Source organism: Thunnus maccoyii, chromosome 1 (assembly GCF_910596095.1).
Source record: "Thunnus maccoyii chromosome 1, fThuMac1.1, whole genome shotgun sequence".
Lineage (NCBI taxonomy): Eukaryota > Metazoa > Chordata > Actinopteri > Scombriformes > Scombridae > Thunnus > Thunnus maccoyii.
The window spans coordinates 33,749,022-33,766,984 of NC_056533.1; the positions used below are offsets into that span (position 1 = coordinate 33,749,022).

The 17,963-nt window shown below is 39.4% G+C and overlaps 1 protein-coding gene across 1 annotated transcript in view; it reads right to left on the bottom strand.

Annotated features, from left to right (window-relative positions):
- The window catches only part of LOC121899247 (protein kinase C-binding protein NELL1-like), a 280,357-nt gene that overhangs the window by 53,002 nt on the left and 209,392 nt on the right, over window positions 1-17,963 (bottom strand). The window contains exon 14 of the mRNA XM_042414949.1: window positions 15,094-15,216. Within this exon, the coding sequence (XP_042270883.1) occupies window positions 15,094-15,216 (123 nt within the window). The remainder of the gene's footprint in view (window positions 1-15,093; window positions 15,217-17,963) is intronic.

Sequence of the window (17,963 nt, forward strand, 5' to 3'; positions counted from 1 at the left end):
TCTATAATCCTAATCCAAAATCACACTTTAATAAATATCCACAAGACAGAGATTGCCTTAAAGAGACTGTTCTCCCTAGAAAAACAAATGCCCCAAAAGTGAAATATATTTACTTTCAAGTGACAAAGCCCTCTAGTGGATGTAAGAATTATGATCCATATCTGTCAGGAACAAAAGAGGAAGTAATGTGACGTTGTTATAGATCCACAAAGACTGCAGAGGGAGGAGGTTCAACATTGGAGTCAAATGTTTGCCTGCCGTTTCATTCCGACAGTCAACATTTGTTTCTTTTAACCATGACCATGATCGTTCCCTGGAAGGCACAGAACACTGATATCATCCTGTTGATATGGGCATCGAATCAGAAAACACTTCTGTGTCGTTCCACAGGGAAGTTACAAAAGATGCATTTTGTTGTTTAACTTCATTTGCCTCGCTAATGCTTTAGTTTTTGCTCATACTTGGCTTCATATGTATGATTACCTGTTGGTTTATGTACTCAAATTGACTAGACATAAGAATCACTACTTGAACTCAGACCCGGTTCAAGTGATAGAGTTGACAGATTGTATCAGTACTAACCAAGAAGAGAGACTGCAAAGGGTACAAGCAAAGGAAGGAAGCAGCTACCAGACATGAACTAAAACCCTGAGTTGAATGTGAATCCCACAATGACGATGATTTTGAGAATTGCATGTACAGACTTCTGCCTGTCATCACACAAGTCAGTCACTGAACTACAAAGATGGAGTAGTATACTACCTTAAAAACATATGTGGCACTGCTCACTAAAATATACACTATTCTCAACTCACAAAATAGGATCTTTCTTTATGTTTCTTTGGGAAAGCAACCTCTTGTCGTTTTGCAAATAATGACTAATGTCGTCTATATATTAGTGTAACATCGCAAAACCTTTTACAAGGGAGTTTGTGGAGAATTAGAGGGAAGTGTTCGATTTTGACATTTGTGACCATGGTTTGCATCCTGTCTCCTAAGAGTCAATATTAGTTTGTTTTAACCATGATGGCAATCTTTTCCTAACCCTAATTAAGCAGTTTTAATTGCCTAAACTCAACCAAACCCCAGTCATAGAGGTAGCAGCTAGGAAAACACTCATACACCTACTCCAAACAGCAGACAGATAGAAAAGATAGCAACTAGCAGGTGAGCACAGTGTAGAATTCAGCAGCTACAGATATTTGCTGAAAAGCAAAACAAAGCTACAGTAGAAGGAGGGTGAATATTGGACAAGTCCAGGTGGATGACAGTGTTGCTCCATAGCTGCAGAATGTGTAAATAAGGAACTTTTTGCTAACAAGCCCAACACATGAACTTAAGAGATGATATGTCACTGTTTTGCTCACAGCTTGTTTCCGTTGCCCACAAGTGTCCATAAATCAGTTATTGCGGGTTTAAAGTTTTATTTTATTGTTATATCGGAGTCAATAAACGTACTTACTGTGTACCTATACTTACTTTAGTTTAAACTTGTGTCAGATTCTTTGAGTTTACAAGAAAAAACACAGATAGAGAATATAATCTTGCTTTGATACGGTTGCTAAGTGTTGATGTGTTTATGTGTTTGAAAGCTTGCCCAGCTGAACCAAAATAAAAAGTTTGGAGAGTATAAGTTTATAAAGAGAAGATCTGGCCGGACACATGTGAATAAATAAAAACAAAATAACCCTGAGCCAAGACAATTCTTTTTGTCAGCGGAGTTTTGAGTTTTTGATATATTTTAAGCAAAATAAATAAATAAATAAAATCAATTGCTAAATAACACATGAATAAAAAAATAAATAAATAAAAATAAAAATATTCATCTCACTGCTTCTTTTCTAAACGAATCAGCGTGTGGCAAACATTAACTGGCTGCTCACATCACGTCTGGATGATTTTATCTATTTTCATCTGTGGAAGAGTCGTGGGGGCATGAACCTATCAGAGCGGCGAGGGGGGAGGAGCAGGGACGCCCTTGGCAGCTAGATGTGAGGAGCTTTCATAACCGAGGGCTGCGCGGGACGAGCGGCTCCCTCTATCTGAATCCATTACCGAGACACACACAGGTACTCAGCTGACACCACTGTTTTCACCAACCTCTGCTGTTCCACTGATGAGATGAAGTTTGCTGCTGAGAGGCATGATGTAGTGCTGGAATTACCCATGACCCATGCTGCCTGGAATCTGGAGGAGGCATATGCATCACATCAAGCCATGATGTGAATTTGATTTCAAGAGGAAAATTGTGTTGGAAAGATGTCACTTGTCGGTCCAGAGTGGTATTTGTTTTCCTTTGGGTTTTCATTACATTCAAATTGGCCTCTCCCTCTAGTTACAGAGTTTATTGTACAGATACTGGAATGAAGTGACACCACTTGACACAATTTAAAACTTAACTCATCACATGATCATACAGATTTGTAAGCAAACGAGGGGAAAACTGTCAGTTGCCATAAAGATTTTGCAGAGCTACTTCGTGCGTCGACCTACCACACTCATCACACACGCAAATGCAGTTTGCAGTGTTTTCTTGGTAGATTTCATACTGTTATTTTCACTCCCCAATAAATGGTTTGGATAAGACACTTTTAGACTGTGCAACAACAATGATTGTGTAAGTTTATTGCATGTCACATTGTGCCAGACACTTATAATAAATTCTCGGTCACAGTCTGTGTCAGACTGTACAATCAATTTGAGGCATGTCAGATTGTATGCTGAATCCGTGGTGAATTGTTGTGTTATAGCGTAAATAGCGTATCATCAGCTCACGTCAACCATATGTGCCGATCTTATGTTTTTAAAATGAGTAAAGTCGCACAAACTTTTTGTGTGTCACAGATGTATTCAGGAGAAACGATGTTGTCCTCCTAAACTTTATACAAAAAACTGCACTTACAGAACGGGCAGTGTATTTCATGCCATATTCTGATTGGTTTGTTTGTAGATATGTGTTATAGCAGCAATCAGAATGTGAGAAATTGGTCTTAAATTTAATGTCTTTGGTTGCTAAAGCTCCAAATCGGTTGTCAGTGGACACATCTCACAGTGTGATCGAAGACCACTGCTTTGGATTGACGACCAAAGATTTTACTGCACTTCTCTCATGATTGCCAACTTTCATCTCAGACAGCCAAAAAATGCCATGTAAAGGGGCCTTAACACAGCCAAACCATAGATTTTACAACCTTTAACAACTTGTCAATAAGGACAATAGTGCATAAAATGTAATCATGTAACCTGTGGTGACCTGTGGCAATAGACTTTACTGATATCTGATAGGAATGACAGCCAAATCTTTTAAAATCTATTTGTGTCTCCATACTAAGTCATGCGGTAGATACTGACCATAAATTGCAGCAAAAAAAGCCTTAAAATATGAATAATTACTAGACCTGTCACTGTCGTCCTGACAGATAGCACAAAACAAAGAAACAAAGGATGGATGAAAGGATGAGAAGAGGGAAATATATGCACGATAAGAGGGAAAAAAAAGAGAGGAAGATGATGGAAGTGACAGCTGAGAAATCTGCATTAAAAGAGGCTGAGGATGCAAAGTTTGGATACGTGTATACGTGTTTTTGTGAGTCTCATGCAGGTGGAAGTCCCATCAGGCGGAGCAGCAGCTGGTATTACAGGAAGGTAAAGGGAACAGAAACTGTCACAGCATCCTCTCAGGAGATGGCTGCTGCTTCACTTCCTTCAGTTTCTCAACACACTAACCTGTGTTTCAATCTCTGTGACCCCTGATTGAACCTGTTTAACCACACTAGCGGTAGAGCTCTAGGAATGGCGATATCGGTCTGTCCGTTTGGTCTGAATGAATGATGAATCCTGGTGACTTTTGTGATCCTCTCACTTTTCATCTACCACCGGGTCAGAATTTTCAATCATCCGGTGAAATATATCTCACAACTTCTAGATGAATTGGCACAAACATTTGTACAGGTGTTCATAGTTTACGATGTATGCACATAACTTCAGTGATCCTCTGGCTTTTCATCGAGCAAAACCATCAGGACAAATTTCAGCCTGTCCGATACTTTGGTTTATGACCAAATACTTGCAAAACTAATGACATTCTCCCCAGCCTCAGCAGTAATTTTTGTTCAGTGCTAATTAACCAACACAGTAAACAAAAATGGTGTCTCTCACTCTCCCTCTCTCTCTCTCTATCTGTGTGTGTGTGTGTGTGCCTGGCCCTCCAAATTTTCTGCTCGGTAGAAACTTTGCACTAATTAGCCCATGAAATCTAAACCCTGGTATCAGATTATAATGAACACACATAGGTGTATGCACACAAACATCTCACCCCACCCCACCACCACAACACACACACACACACACACACACACACACACACACACACACACACACGCACACACGCACACACACGCACACATCATTGAGCTATATATGGCTGATCCTATCATCAGTGATGAAGTACTGTCTCTCTCCCTCTGTCTGTCTGTCTTTGTTCAAATGTTCTTTACTGATATGAGAGCAGAAATAATAAATGGGTCTATAGATCATATTCTGACTGAAAGCCACCTGGACAATATTACAATAACAACAACAGGTCAATAACAACTCGTACACAAATTTATAAAATGAAATATGATCCATATCTCTGTCTCTCTGTCCATCAGGACAGTAGTGGGGGGCTGGGATCATTGATTAGCTGGTAGTAATCACATTACTTATCTCAGTACTGTAGTAATATAAGACATTACTGTTGTTTTTTTTTACTGTGCCACACTTAAAATATTATCAGATTTATGTTACAATTCAAACCTTTATTGATTGAATTCAAAACTTTGTGAAAATCTATCTCAGAAAGCATTTTTTCCTTCAGCATATTGCTTCCTGCACCTGTGAGCGGTAAGAGCAGAAATGTAATACAGAAAAGCACAGGGGGTTGGATGTTTTGGTAAGAGAAAAATACTGGCATTCTAACAATAAGAATATCGTTGTAAACTACAAGTTGTGTCCAAGTCAGAAGCAGCGGTCCACTGCGTTACACCCCAGCGATCAGAAATACGCTGACATCGAGCTGGTGGCGGAAGAACAGCGCCCTGTTACTAATGATAGTGAGAATGATTCAACTCTGGCTTAACAGGTACACAGGGTAACACAGGGGGGAAATAAAGAGACTGTGTCAGGCTGTGTAGCGGAGGAAATGCTGCTCAAGCTTACAGCGGTGTCACTGTCTGTCAGAAAAAAACTCTGAAAAAGATGCCATTGAAGGGTAAAGATAGGCAGAGAAGCCTTTTGGAGAAAGGACACAGTCTTCAGATGACATTGTGAGTTGAATGCTGACTGTTTAATGACCTTTAAAAGCTGTTTCTAGTATTTTTTCGTCATAGCTGAGATCAAGTCCTTTCAATGTAGAGGCAGTAGAGAATTTATTTATTTTCATTTTCTAAGGATTTTACCAGGTAAGGATACTTGAATGTTTCAGTTCAAGTCTTTAGGTAGTCAAGAGACAAGTGGTTCCAGTCTCACAGCTGTCAATTTTTGTTACTTAAATCTAATTTGAGTCTTGAGAGATATGAATACTCTCCTTACAAGGTGAGAAATACAAGTTTTACTACAATTTTAGGAGTAATAAGTAATTACTAATGGATCACCTGTAAAGTAATAAAGTAATATGCCAAGCATAGCTGTGGGCAAACCTTATTGGACTACACCAGCTAAAGTTTTCAAGGCGTTTTCTTAGTCAAGTACTTCCTCTACTTGTTTATCCGTTATTTATGTGTGTTTGTGTGTGTGTGTATGTGCAGAGCCTGCAGCCTGCCATAAATCAGTCAGGGCCCACGGATCTGAACTAAAGTGTTTTGGAGCCCAGAGCCTATTGGCTTTGTGTTTTTCAGTCTCAGTCGACAGTTGTGCTGTGTTTGAAAACAGACTTTTTTTTTTTTAACACCTCAGCTTTGTAGCAGGTGAATTTCTTTATGCTATTAGCGCAGGTTGCAAATAAAATTCAGTGAAAGATGCTGGTAACACGTTTGGTACTGAGCAAAATCTGTTTTCTTTGAATTTTCAGTTGATTAGACAGGGGAGAGGGCATCTAGAGAAATTCAGCTAACATGTGATACTGTAAGTACAACTTCATCACCAGATGAAGTAATGCATTATTTATCATCTAAACACATATCCACTGTTGTACACTTGTTCCTATTAAGGCAAATAAAATAAAAAAAATGTGAAATGCCTGTGTATTATGTTTCATTCACTTAAAGCATATTAAGACTTAAGTCAAGAGTCTACCCTGAAGCAATTAAATTACTTGAAAATGGGAGCAGATTGCCGCCAAACACTGAAACTGATGGAATTTCTCATCAGTTCAATTTCTTTTTCAGTCTGTGATATGTGTTATAATATTCATAGTGAGTAGCAATATGTTCACATAAACTGTTTGTACCTATTTTGACACTGAGTTTACACTTTCACCTGATGAATATTTTCTTTTATGTATTTGTCAAATCATATATGAATAAGTTATGACCCACTTTTTGTCTTTAAAGGCAGCGCAAAAGAAACGCTGTGAAGTGCTGATAACCAATAACCCGTTGCTATCTGCAAACACGTGTGAAAAACCGATACTTTAAATATTCTGAATATAAGAAAGAAAGGCTGGGTGTAACGACACATTAGGTGTAATATTTGCAAATGTGGTTTGCTCATTGTGAATTATACTTACAACCTGTTGATTTTGATTTAAACATTAACCCAAATATACATATAGAAAACATCTAATGGTGACTGCAGAATTTTCCAAATGAAATTGTATGACATCATAATGCAGTATTTCCAGAACAAACAATGGGGTTCAGTGGCAAAGCGTACTTCATTGATAAAATTTTAATGCACATAATTAGTCTTTTGAATAACTGATGCAACTCTTTCACTTCCCATTTGTCAAATTGTCCTCCAACTCTAGAAAGGAGCATTTTAAGTGATATAATCCCATGTGACAATTACTGACAAATCTCAATAGCTAGCTTGGTAGCTTCTTATACATGTCTTGTTGGTTGTTATCAATGGCGTCTCACAATCAGACGTGGTGGCTGCCACATCCTTGCCCGACTCCTTGTGAAACGCTGGACAGTCTCACCTTTTCAGACCTTTGAAAATCGTCCGAATGAAACAATTTGAGAGGGAAAAAAATCTCTCAACACATGTTCACACTTATATAACCTTTGATTAGTGATCACATGTAGATTCAATCCATGTTTTCCTACATTCAACTGTTTGCTGCTGTGCATACACAAAAACAGAGGGCATGAGGCTATGTTTCTACTTTTCTGACCTCTCACACCTCCTCCTGTCACACATTCACCCTCAAGCTACGAAGAAACACCAGCAGAGGATACACATGGAGAGAGAGAGAGAGAGATAGAGAGAGAGAGAGAGAGTGCCAGAAGGGCAATAAAACCATAAAACACTGATAAGATGCACAACTTGACACACTCTGGATGATAAGAGTGCATTCTGACTCAGTGAGAGTAGTCTTCAAGCACGTTCCCCACTGAGCTCCGCTAGCCCCTCCTAAGAAGCTGTCAAACTGTCATATACATACATACCATACATGTGAAGACTGTTTTCTTCATATTGTCTCCCCAAAGACTCAAAGAAAACAATTGTAATATTAATAGCAGAGCTGATTATATCTCATTTATATCAGTAATAATCACACTTCACTCACTGATTTAATTACTGAGATCCGGGAACGTCACTGAAGTCAGATGGGGCAAAAAACACGAGTCATCAGACAGGTTTTAAATATACAAGCTGTTCTGTTATGTAAGGCCTTTCTGTTGCTCTCTTATTTCTTTTATTTATTTATTTATTTTTCATGCACCAGCACACATATTCTCAAGTTAGACTCAAGTAAAGTCCAAGTTAAGTCTCATGTCCTAATTTTGTCTCAAGTCTACAGCTACAACATTATTTACTTTAGCTTCACTGTTCATTTGTGCAGCAAAGGGTAGTTCATTGTTCATATTATGGGTTTTTTTGTCATCCTTTTTGTGCCACACAGCATCAGTGACTAGCATCTCCATGTTAAACAAAGAGAATTATTCTCACATATTTAATCCTGTGGAGTATCACTTACACAAGACAGAAAAACCTCACCATGGATCAGATAGAAATAGGACAGCATGCTAGATTTCCGCCCGGCGCATTAAAATACATTAGAAGAGTGAGTGTGATAGAGCTGAACACAAGAGAGGATTTTTTCTCTTTGCTATACAGCAGCTACGTCAAGCAGTGGGGCACAGACTAAAAATAATTGCCTCAAATGATAATTGCTACAAAGCTTCAAAAACAAGCAGTGTTTTTTTTTTTTTTTTTCTCTTCCTACGTTTTTTTTTCCACATTTGCAATTAATCATAGCTTCAGATAGTGTGGTTTTCACCCAATTAAATGTTGTAAAACACTATGCCCTCTAGCACAGAACTACACAGCAGAGAAACCGCTAAATGTGTTGTTCCTATCAAAAAGAGATGAAGGGGAGCAATAATTATGTAAACAGAAAATTAAATGCTTCAGACTTGTAGGGGAAATGAAGGCTGAATCCAACAAACTCCCCCTTCCCCACCCCCCCACACTTCTCTTTTCCCCTCCCTGCAGCAAACATCCCCCCCTCCCTCCATCTCTCAGAATACATTACCCTGGGTTTCACTGTTCGCTGTTAGCTGCTTGCAACATGGTTCCTCTGTGATTAGCTCTGATAGCAAGATGAGAAAAGCACGAGTCAATGCCTTTGTCCTCTGCGCTGCTGTTTAGACTCGCTACTCAAATCCTCTCTATTTAAAACCCCTTTGTCTATACAAACCAGTCCTAGGGAATGAAACGGACCATTAACAAGATTAGCTCACTCATTCTGCAGTCGACAAAGGCTCTGTAATAGGCTGCTGATCATTAGGCTGGCAGCGGGAACAATGCCGATATATAATCTTATGCCTTGCTCTGATTGAACTATTGTGGCCCATTTATTGTGCTCTGAGGGAGATGACATAATGGAAGCCTTTTTTCTCCCCCAAGGGAATTGCAATACAAAAGGGGGAGCAGGAAGAAAGAGTAAGTAAAGGTAGAAATAGAAAGACTCCTAACCCCTCATTTTGTCTCACTTCCAAGTCAGCCCAGACGATCAATAGCAGTAAAATTGGCTCTTGAGATGGAGGCCACTCTTTATGTGCCCCTGCAATCATCCCGGTCACAGCAGGGAGGCATGGGCCAGCTGCAGGCCTGCTAGGAGCTAGGAACTGGGCAGGTACGGAGTATAATTTGTAGCCATACGCATGTGATTACCAAGTGCACTAACCAGCTGGCTTTGTCCGGCTTAGTTCTGGGTAACAATCTGATTCAGAAAAAAAACTGGCAATTTTTATCCATGTGTCAAGTCTACAGCTACAATATTATTTACTGTAGCATTGCTGTTCATTCGTGCAGCAAAGGGTACCATTAGTGTACTAGTATTATAGTTCATTGTTGTTATTATTATGGTTTTGCCACCCTTTTTGTACCACACAACATGAGTGACTCCCATCTCCATGTTAAACAAAGAGAATTTTTTTTCCACATATTGAATCCTGTGAAGGAACAGGTCGATTGGCCAACACTGTCTCCATCACACAGTAATGAGATCTCGAGGGGAGGGGGAAAGAGAGGCTGATTCCTCCAACTCCCTGCTTGCATAATACTAATTGGCCAGAATAGGATAGGTAAGACATAGGAAGTTTTAATGACATTATTAAAAAATATAGAATTTTCTCACCTGCTTCTGAGAAATATCATCAGTAAGTAAGACTGGCACTGTCAAGAGTGTTCTCTCTATACTGGCTGATTATACTTTATCTACAGTATATGGCCATTTACTTTTGGTCTAGGGCTGACTTTCATGGTTTGAGCTTATCCTTACTCCCTTATTTCCACTAAAGAGAAATATATTTTAGACATCAGTACACTCCCAATATTTTCTAATTGTTTGGGGAGGCCCATCTCCTGTTTCAACATGACCCTAACCTTGTGTATGAGGTCCATAAAGTTATGGTTACTCCAGTTTGCTGTGGAAGAACTAGACTGGTCTGCACAGAGCCCTGTTTAACCCTGTCAGACATCTTTGGGATGAACAGGAACACCAACTGTGATCCAGGCCGTACTGGCTGTCAGTGCTGGACCTCCCTAATGCCTGACCTGGAGCAAATACCAGCAGCCAGATTCTCATGGTTTTGTTGAACACATATAGGTCACATATCGGTATAATGTTGGATGTCCATGTACTTAGTCCTGGTGGCTGTATACCATATAGTGTATTCCATATTCTAGCATGAACATGAGCAGAATCTTTCCACCATGTTCAGTAATTTCTCTGCTGCTCTGTCATTTGCACATTGGCTGTGACTCTTCTAGAGTGAAAAATGTGGAGCTAGCAGTACAGCCAGGTTGTGTATGGTCTGAGTGTGTATATGTGTGTGTGTGTGTGTATCATGTGCCTGGAGACAATCCAGATGCAGAAATTGTGTGGAAAGCACTTTGCAAATTGCATTGATCTCTCCCTAGACCTGCTTCCCACCTGCCGCCCATCCTAATGCCTGTGTTACAGAGGGGTAGGGTTCAGTTGGACACACCTACTTCTTTTTCCTGCTCCTGTTCTTTTCCGCCACCGCCGTCACTGCATTTTACTTCCGTCTTTTTACTTCTGCTTTTTTCCTTTCACTCTTCTTTTCTTGGTCTATCTCTTTCCCCCCTTGCAGGCATTCTCCATCTATCACACATGTACACGCACACACAGACATCCACCTGCAGAGCAGCATATGACACACTTTACCTCGCTAATCATCGGTATGACTGACATGTTTCCTCTGTCCTGTCCTCTTAATTACAACATTATTAGTCGTCACGGTGATGAGCAGCGGTGCAGATACATAACATGGCTTAATGAGTGAGAAATCATGGTGGAACATCGCAAGAGGCGAGACTCTCCATGTTTTAATTTTTACTTCTGTTAAATAAGTGGAAAGATGATCAGGATATCTCAAAAAGCTTTCAGCCCAGCAGGCAGTGGAGCTAGATTTTGGTGTTGACTTATTTGTTTTTGTCATTAGATGATTATGGTTTTATTATGCCATGTTCAAAGACTGATGTGACATGTGGGACTTTCAAGTTTGTTGTTAATAGAGTTACATTTAAATATCGGGTTTCAGAAAATCACAGGAAGACAAATGAAAAAAACAAAAACGTCATTTTACAGTGGTTGCATGTAAGCAGTGCAGTAGCTCAGTGTTGCTGGAGATTTCTGCTCCGTCTGGATCTCTGAGCCTCAACCAGTGCTGAGGTTGACTATAAGAACTGGTCACATCTGGTGCTGTTGGCTCCCTTCACAGCGCCTAATGTCCCATGATGCAAGATATTTTGCTGAAAGTTTATTGAGATCATGTTTAAGTAGTTTGGAAAATCAAACTCTAATTAAGCTTAATGATACTCCCATCTCTTGGACAGCAGCCAAGCATAAGCACACAGTCATGAAAATTACATGAAAAGGCTTCTTGTGAGCCTGTGGGATCTCTTTATTTGCAAATTAAGCACTAGAAATGAGTAGGGCTGTGTATCAAACCAATTTTTCGAGTATGGCTGAATTGTGGCACTGAATGCTGGGAGATTCTTAAGGCTAAAATGCACCCCTGCCAAACGGCGTGTGTCAAAACAGCCGCCCCTATTATTTTCATACAACCCCACACTGGTGGTGGCTAGGTGCGCGCCGGCACTCATCGACACATTGCCTCACACCATTTAATGCCACTGTCCTATTTTCTACCTTGCCACCCCTGAAAAAAATGCCTTTCTTCCAGAGTAAAAGCTGTTTTGTACTTCAATATAATGTTGGCCCAACTACAGACATTATTTATTAGTTTATTGCTTGCTTTTCACTGTATTTTTACAATTTCAAATGTGCCTATGGCAAAAATGAATTAATTGCTGGTTGATCTGCTGCTTTCGAAACTTAATCTCATTGCTCAGATTATTAATTTTTCAAGTTATTAATAAAAAATAGACAACTACAATAGACAAGTCACCCACAGCATTTCGTTGTCCTGCACTGCACTCATAGAACTGGAGTTACATCCAGGTAACAACTATGCCTTCTTGTTGATGCACTGCAGCATGGAGCTTATTATTGGTGCTAGGGACGGCAATTGATGACTTTCATATGACGCATTAGTCTTGTTAACTTATTCTCCAATCAATTTTCTAATTTAGATCATACAATTAATAATTTTATACTTTATATAAGAACAGTTCCTGTACCAGTTTATGTGGTGCATTTGACAAGTTTGGATTATGTTATGTGAATTTTGTGAAATGCTTCATGAGGAATGTAACTGTTTTATTAAATGTTCCATGTCTCTCAGGTCTTAGGGTTGGGATTCAATAGTGTTTGATCAAATCTGAATCCAGTATCAAATCTACTGACCAAATCCATATCTTCTCCAATTCCTCATCAAGTATATGTAGTTTTAACTTTAAATAACTTTTAACAACAAGAGTTATAAATAATATATGCCGCATTTCATAACTAAAACATGGCAATAAAACATTCAGATCCTCAGTACGTTCAAATACTCTTGTTCTTCCAGATATATTGCATATCTGTTTTTTTAGCTAAATGGTAACCTGGATGTTTTATACATTACGCTTTGCTAGTAAATACAGAATGAAGATAAAAGATTAATTCTGAGAATTGTATTTTAGCTTGGATCCAAAATGTAAATGGTTTCAGGAACACAATCCTATCCATGTTATCTATTTTTGCTGCCATTTGGCCAGGTGTCTCTTGTATATTGAGAGACTTCCAGATTAGTTAGCCAAAGACCGAACTTTGGAAAACTGAAGATGTACGGTGTATTTTTGGTCTCTTCACCTCCAGTGGTTCCAGTGTAAACATGGCTGTTAATAATCAGGTGGCGAGGGGAGTCCAGCTCCCTGGGTGATGACACTCCACTGCCTTGTAGAGGCTGCCAACTCTCTAATGAGTCTCCTCAGACTCCATAAGGGTCCTACATGGACTGTTATCGACTGTCCTGCTTCATCTCCCCTGAACCAGTAGCAACTGTCCCACTGTGGCAGCCTTCAGTGCAAATACACAGTTAAACATAGTTCATACAGAACATAGCTGATTGAACACATGGACATACACCTTAAAACCAGAGGTCACATGACTACATGCATATGCACACACACTTAAGAACGTCAGAAGGCGTATAAACAGCTTCACAGCCCTCAGAAAATATTCACTCACCTAACATGAGGTCACAGAGCTACAATAGAAAAAAATATGCCGCTGCAAGCTCTCAATTTGCTTTTCATGTAATTGATAAAAAAACATTTCATTTTATTGTTTAGTTTGATAAAGGAGTTGTTAAACACACAGCACAGCTTCCCCTATATAGGAAATCAAATTCCACTATAATAAAACAGCAATAAGTCACTCTTAAGAAAACTGACTACTTGTTTATTCAATAACATGCGCTTGCAGAGTTTATTAAAGATGCCATTTCTGAATTTGTCTGCCAGTGAAAATGGATAGTTCTGGCCAATAGTCAATGTTTATTGGCAACACATCTCCATTTATTATGACAAGCCACTGAAACTAAGTAACAGGTGGCACAGTTATAACAGAATGTTCCCATTTGCACCCATTTTGCGTCTGCAGTATTTTGGTAGAAAAAAAACTGTCAATTTGAATCTATTTCAGTGGCATTTCACAGGTGAATCGCACCTCTGAAGTCCTGCAGTTGGTTTGAAACAGCAATTTAATATAGGTAGGCTTTAACTAGGGCTGGCCAATATATTCCAGTGTCACAATATTAGAAATGATACTTTCCCATATTGATGTCAAAATCACAATAAAGTCGCAAACAAATTAATGAAAATGCAATGAACTGTATTCAACTGGTATGCTTTACATAAGACAAAGCACTGCACATATTTCAAACCAAAACAAAAAGCAAGTTTGCAAAGTTTGAACAACAGAATTTTGTACAACAATAATCACAATATTATTCCAATGAAAGATCAATATATGATAATAGTAAACTATCAGCCCCAAGGTGTGGGTATGCACCGTGCAGTATTGCATCGGAAAAAAATAAATATTCTTCTTGGTACGGGGATACTGTATACTCAAAATGAAATATAAAATGAAAAAAAAACATGATTGGGATCATTAATATTAAATGCAATATGTTGTATGCCACAAAATATAGGCTCCCTGTAAGTACTGAAAATGAATTTCAATGACTGTATTTCAACATGGTGCAGCTGTTAACTGCACTGAAATATAGTCACTGAAAGGCTGTTAAAGCAAAGGATATGTCAGCGAGATGTCTAAAAAACTTTTACTATTCAGACAAATGTGGTCAATTTAAATGAGTTTTGATCTGAAAATCTGCAAATTAATGCCTACAGTGCTGTGGTGGGTGAGTGGTGAATATCCATTTCGGGAATTATTAATTTTCTTTCACTGAGGCACTTTTCCACTTTTAATCATTGACTGTCCCTGTTTTCATTTTGTGGAAATTATAGCACATAACCCACAAGTGCTTTAGCTATTGGATTGGAATACACTAAGCACACTCTAAAGGTCTATGATCAGCAGACTGAATGGAGGCTTTTAGAAAGAGATTTCATTTGTTTTTTGCATAAATATATATATATTTTGGTCCACAGTGCTGTATGAACAACACACACCACCACAAACACTGCTGTAGGGCCAATCGGGTGAGGCACCTGGTGGGGCAACGGGTCAACATGGAGCAGGGTGAGCAGTGAGGGGGAGGAGGCACACATGTGGAAAAACAGGCTGAAACAGGCCCAGAATCAATTTTCATCATCTCATCATATGGCAGCTGCTGCCTGGTTAGGTCATGTGAAGAAGGAGTGAACCAGACCAACCATGATGTTACGGAGCAGAGGTTCAGTCACCATCAGAGGATGTGGAGGGAGGTTTTTAGTCTGTATTTGGTGTGTGTGTGTGTGTGTGTATCTACATGCTTGAGGGGATGTTCCGGGGCAGGAACTTACCTCTGCAGATGGTGCCGTTGCCCACGTAGCCTGGCTTGCAGGTACACAGGTGTCCTCTGATGGTGTTGGTGCAGATGGCGTTCTCATCACATGAATTTTGGCCACTGGCGCACTCGTCATGCTCTGAGGGAGAGATAGAGAGAGAGAGAGAGAGAGACTCCACAGTCAGAGTAGCTATTTGTGTGTGTGTGTGTGTGTATGGTGGTGGTTAAGGTTAGCGTTAGGTTAAGGTTAGGGGAAGTAGTGGTTACGGTTAAGGTGAGGGAAAGTCTCTAGAGAATGAATGTAAGTCTATGTGAATACCCAAAAGTGACTTAAGCAAACCTGTGTGTGTGTGTGTGTGTGTGTGTGTGTTGTGTGTAAAAGATGGAGAGGTCATAGGAAAAACTGCTCATTTCTTTTGAGCTCAGAAGCCATGGAAACTCTGCTGAACAGAGGACAGTCAACAAGCTAATTGGCTGAAAGTACGAGGCCACAGCTGAGCTTTTCTCCTGTCATCAGCCAGCTTTCTGAACATCCATGCTTCCAGGCACCAACAGCTAGATGTATAAACCATGTGTATGCACAAAAAACCACACATACCACGCGTACACATGTTTTTCTAAAGCGATCTGAGGATGAGGCGATGAGGTGGAGATGAAATATAAGGTGAGAGATGGAATCTTTTATTAAAACATTGTTTGTTTAGGTTGATAACCAGCTGCACTGATTGTGTGATTTTTTTTTTTTGTGTGTGTGTTTACACAGAGATTAGTAAAATGCCAATCAAAGGCACATTTATAAACGTAACATTGATTAATTACTTTTGTGTGATTAATTTATCACTCTTTTAATTTACACAGGAGTGTATTTTGCTGTTAACATTCTTTTTATATTATCCTTAGTTGTGACATACCTTGTAAAGTCGGTTTAGATATGAGCGCTGCAATATAATCATTAATTACATTTCTGAGATATTACTGCTGACGATGGTTTAGAGGTCCATGTGATGAATTAATGATATAGACGGTATAAAGAGCTTCACAGCTGTGTGTTATGGTAGCTGTTCTTCTGTTGGAGAACCTTGCCAGTGCAACACAATCGGTGAAACGGCACTTCTTTCCCGTTTGTTTCATTGACAGGTGGACAGACTGGTGGAGCAGCTGGTTCAGGGCGTGTCTTCATCCATTTATGGCTAAATGTGGGAGTGGAAATGAGACTCATGCATGTGTGCCCAGTTCCTCAATATACTGAGATTTATGAAACACAACCATCAACGTGCATAGCTTTATAAATCTGACGAAAAAGAACGTGTATGCATATTTCTGGCTTTGTGCATACACACAGTTTTATTCATGAAACTACACAGAGTTTTATGCATCTGGCTCCAGTCCTGCTTGGCAACCTTCAAAATGAATATGAAATGGATATTATAACATGAAGGTTGAGGCACAGTGACAAAGACAGAGGCACAGTTGCTTTTTTCTGGCTTCCAGTTTTACTAGAAAATCACCATCAGGTGTTAGTAGCAACAGCTGATGCGTACCAGGTGTGCTGACTGATTGCTCGGTATCAGCGTCAATTAGTGTAACGATGTTGACTCACACACTGGTGACTAGTGAGACAGAACATCAAGAAATACACTTAACATTCACAAGACCATGTAAACAAGTTGACCTCTCTAGAAGCTTTCAGACCACTAATTTCAGAAAGTTTACATCAGTTACAGGAAGGCAGTTCCTTAAAAAGCCTCAGCGTCCCAATATAATATTATTAAATGGTTAAATATAGGACCGCAGCTACAAAGATACCACACGGAGACCTTAAGAACTGTCAGCTTGAGATGCTTGTGTTTTATCTTACACGTTTCTGATGCCGGATTGTTGATTGTGAAGACAACATGAGGCAAGTTGGGAAAAGTTTTCAGTTATCTTCTCCTTTTCAGTAACACGTGTCACCACCGCTCACTGCTATCACCGCTCTCCATCACAGTAATGAACCAGGGCAACACCTTTACACTGTCACTTGTATCACAAAGTAAATAAAGGAATGTAAACATAATTAATGTGGGGAATATAATTAAAGTATGACATGTTGTGGTGGTTCTATCGGTGAGTGATATCTGCTGCTGAACTATAAATAATAATCTGCACCGTAGATGGCACGACTCTCCTTCCATCAAATAAATAAATCCAGTATGATCCAACTCTTTTAGTTGGAGTCACCAGAAAGGGGGAAAAAAGTATCAGATTCCTCATAGTATAATTATATGGCTGTGACCTGAAACTGACATGAAAATATGCCATTCCATGTGATGTTTTGCTTCATACATAAAGCATCTCGCTGTGCTATGTAACTTTCACGTAAAACAGATGAATGCTTCATAACTCATTAAAACTATAATATCAAAAGTCAGCACAGAAAAAAGGTATTACATCAGCTGAGGTATCTCATGCTGACAACAGAGAGAAGGGCTGTTATTTCATATTTAAACTTTGCAATTGCTATTTCTCTTATCCTTGGGTTGAAAGTTTAGGTGATCCGTCATGGGCTGAGTAAATTCTATGACTGTAAAAGCGAGACACTATTGTATCGTACAAAACAATGCAAGGTCAGCAGTATGAAATTATGGCTGACTCACTCAAGAACATGGTGGTACACTGTGCTGTATTTGTAAAGTCCGTGCTCAGGGCCAGTGTTTAATATTCTGCTGGTTACCACTGTTAGCTAAAGAGCAGAGGGAATAAAGAGTGGGATTAGTTACTGCAGGCAGTGTTTGATGAACCATCACTTAAAGACCTTCCACTATACATCAGTCTTTCCATCAGAAATGTATATGCGTTGCTGCATAGCAATAATGTATCTTTTCGTTCTACTAAATATCCTTGACT